Source organism: Aplysia californica, unplaced genomic scaffold (genome assembly GCF_000002075.1).
Source record: "Aplysia californica isolate F4 #8 unplaced genomic scaffold, AplCal3.0 scaffold00371, whole genome shotgun sequence".
NCBI lineage: Eukaryota > Metazoa > Mollusca > Gastropoda > Aplysiida > Aplysiidae > Aplysia > Aplysia californica.
Window position 1 is genome coordinate 73,194 of NW_004797641.1, and position 2,123 is coordinate 75,316.

Below are 2,123 nucleotides of genomic sequence, written 5' to 3' on the forward strand. Positions count from 1 at the left end.
TAAAAGTGAGGGACAGAATCGGCAGCGCAATATTTTTTCGAATGGGTCTTTCTTATCTTTTAACAATCTTTTCATTCTAATGTAAATTCGTTTTGAACGGTTCGAGACTGTTGATGTCCCGACAGGACACTGGACTTAGTTAGTGGACAGTGGTTTAGCAAGGACTTGCACCGCACAAACCCATCAACTCTTTAGTCACAATCACGATCATCATCACCACAACTACTACTAGTACTACCACCACCAACACAACAACAACAACAACAACTTCAACAATAACAATGGCTTTATTTAGACTAAAAATGTCACAGACTATTCCTCGTGGGTGGTTGGCGGGTGCTCTGGTGTGGTTGGCTCCTTCTTTCATATCAAGCATCTATCGTCCTTATCTCTCCTCCTTCTTTTTTGTTTGTGTTACTCTCTTGTAACACATCCATTCTTCGGCACTTATACGACCTTATTGTATTGCAAGTGCCGTAAAACTCTCACTTAAACTAAAAGACTATTCCTCTGTCCATCTCAATCAGGTTGACATGATGAAGGATGAACGTCACGTAAACTTCAAGAGTGACAACTCCCTCAAAGCCGACATGGTGAGGATTCCCTTCAAAGGAGGCCGTTTCTCCCTGTACGTCGTGCTGCCGCAGAGTGTGGATGGGATCACTGCACTGGGTGAGTCACATTTACCTGTCCTGTAGTTATCTATGCACAGCCAGTTTTGTCATGAGCTCTTTAGTCCCAACCACGATCATCATCACCACAACTACTACCACCACCAACACAACAGCAACAACAACAACAGCAATAACAATTACACTCAAACTTTGGAAGTCACCAAACTTTGGCAGCCATTTTTTTAAAGCCAATTTTACATCTGAAACCGCCTGATCGGACCCTATCTCCTTTAATTACAAATATCCCAACTTGGATCAAGATGGATTAGTATTGGACGATAGCACTGCGGTATGTTTGGTTTGTCAAAATAATACAATCAAAGAAATCGGTACTTTACCTTCAGAGAGGACATTTTTATGGTTTCATTTTTAATGTTTGTTGTTGTTTGTTTTTGCTTTAATTTTATCGCAATACCCTTTAGGTCTATGTTTACAAACACATTTCTGTGTGGATTATACTGAAAAACGTTTGACAAAAGCTCACGAAAAAATGAAAATTTGTAGTTTCTAATTACACTCAAATTTTGGAAGTCACCAAACTGTGGCAGCCATTTTCTAGCCAATTTTACATCTGAAATCACGTGATCGAACCCTATCTCCTTTAATTACAAATAGCTCAACTTCTATTCAAGATGGATTACATGTAGTATTTTTTCAACAAATGCAAGACAAATTAACACTTTAAGGGGGCATCAACAACTCCACATTTTACCCTAATTGATAAGCGCCTCCTTCCACCGCGTCATGACACTACTGTTTTGTTGGTTTTGTTGTTTTTTTGGTAAATGTTTTACGGCGCTCGCAACTGCATAAGGTCATGTGAGCGCGCGGGACACACCTAATACTTTTAGTTGGCAGGAGATTTTGAATTTTGCCCGGGTGGAGGCCGAAGTATACTCTTATCGATTTTAGACCACCAAGGGATCTTTAACGTGCGCAACTTGCACACGGGCGCTCCTAGATTTTTCGCCCTTGTCCGAAAAGGCTAGGTGTAGATCTTTCCTACCAGAAGATCAGGGGTGTGGCAGAAAGACTGCTGTAAGAAGGAGTCAAGGAGTAGCAGTAGAAAGGCTGCAGAAAGAGTCAAGAGCCAGGAGGAGGGGGCAAAGGAGGTGAGGGGGTGGGGCAGAAAGAGGAGACGAAAGCAGATGAAAGAATATTCCTTGAGAGCAGAAAAGGAGGTGAAAGGGGACAATTTTAGAGAAGAAAATTTTTCGGTCGCTACCCAGGACCTTTAAATAAGAGGTCAACACCTTAACCTCTAGGCCACTAGATCCCCACACAACTGTTTGATACTAAAGCATGGTTATGGATGTGCACCTTGCTCAAGCATCAATTAATTGAAGTTCCTTCTCCGCAGGCAAAGATGACGTTGACTTTACATCTCTGTGTGTATGTGTGTGTGTGTGTGCGCCCGCGCTTGTGTGTGTGTGTGTGTGTGTGTGTGTG

General features: G+C 42.1%; 1 protein-coding gene across 1 annotated transcript in view; it reads left to right on the forward strand.

Annotated features, from left to right (window-relative positions):
• The window catches only part of LOC101863831 (serpin B3), a gene marked incomplete in the record, with an annotated part of 11,721 nt that overhangs the window by 6,929 nt on the left and 2,669 nt on the right, over nt 1-2,123 (forward strand). The window contains 1 exon segment of the mRNA XM_035971080.1: nt 528-672. Within this exon segment, the coding sequence (XP_035826973.1) occupies nt 528-672 (145 nt within the window).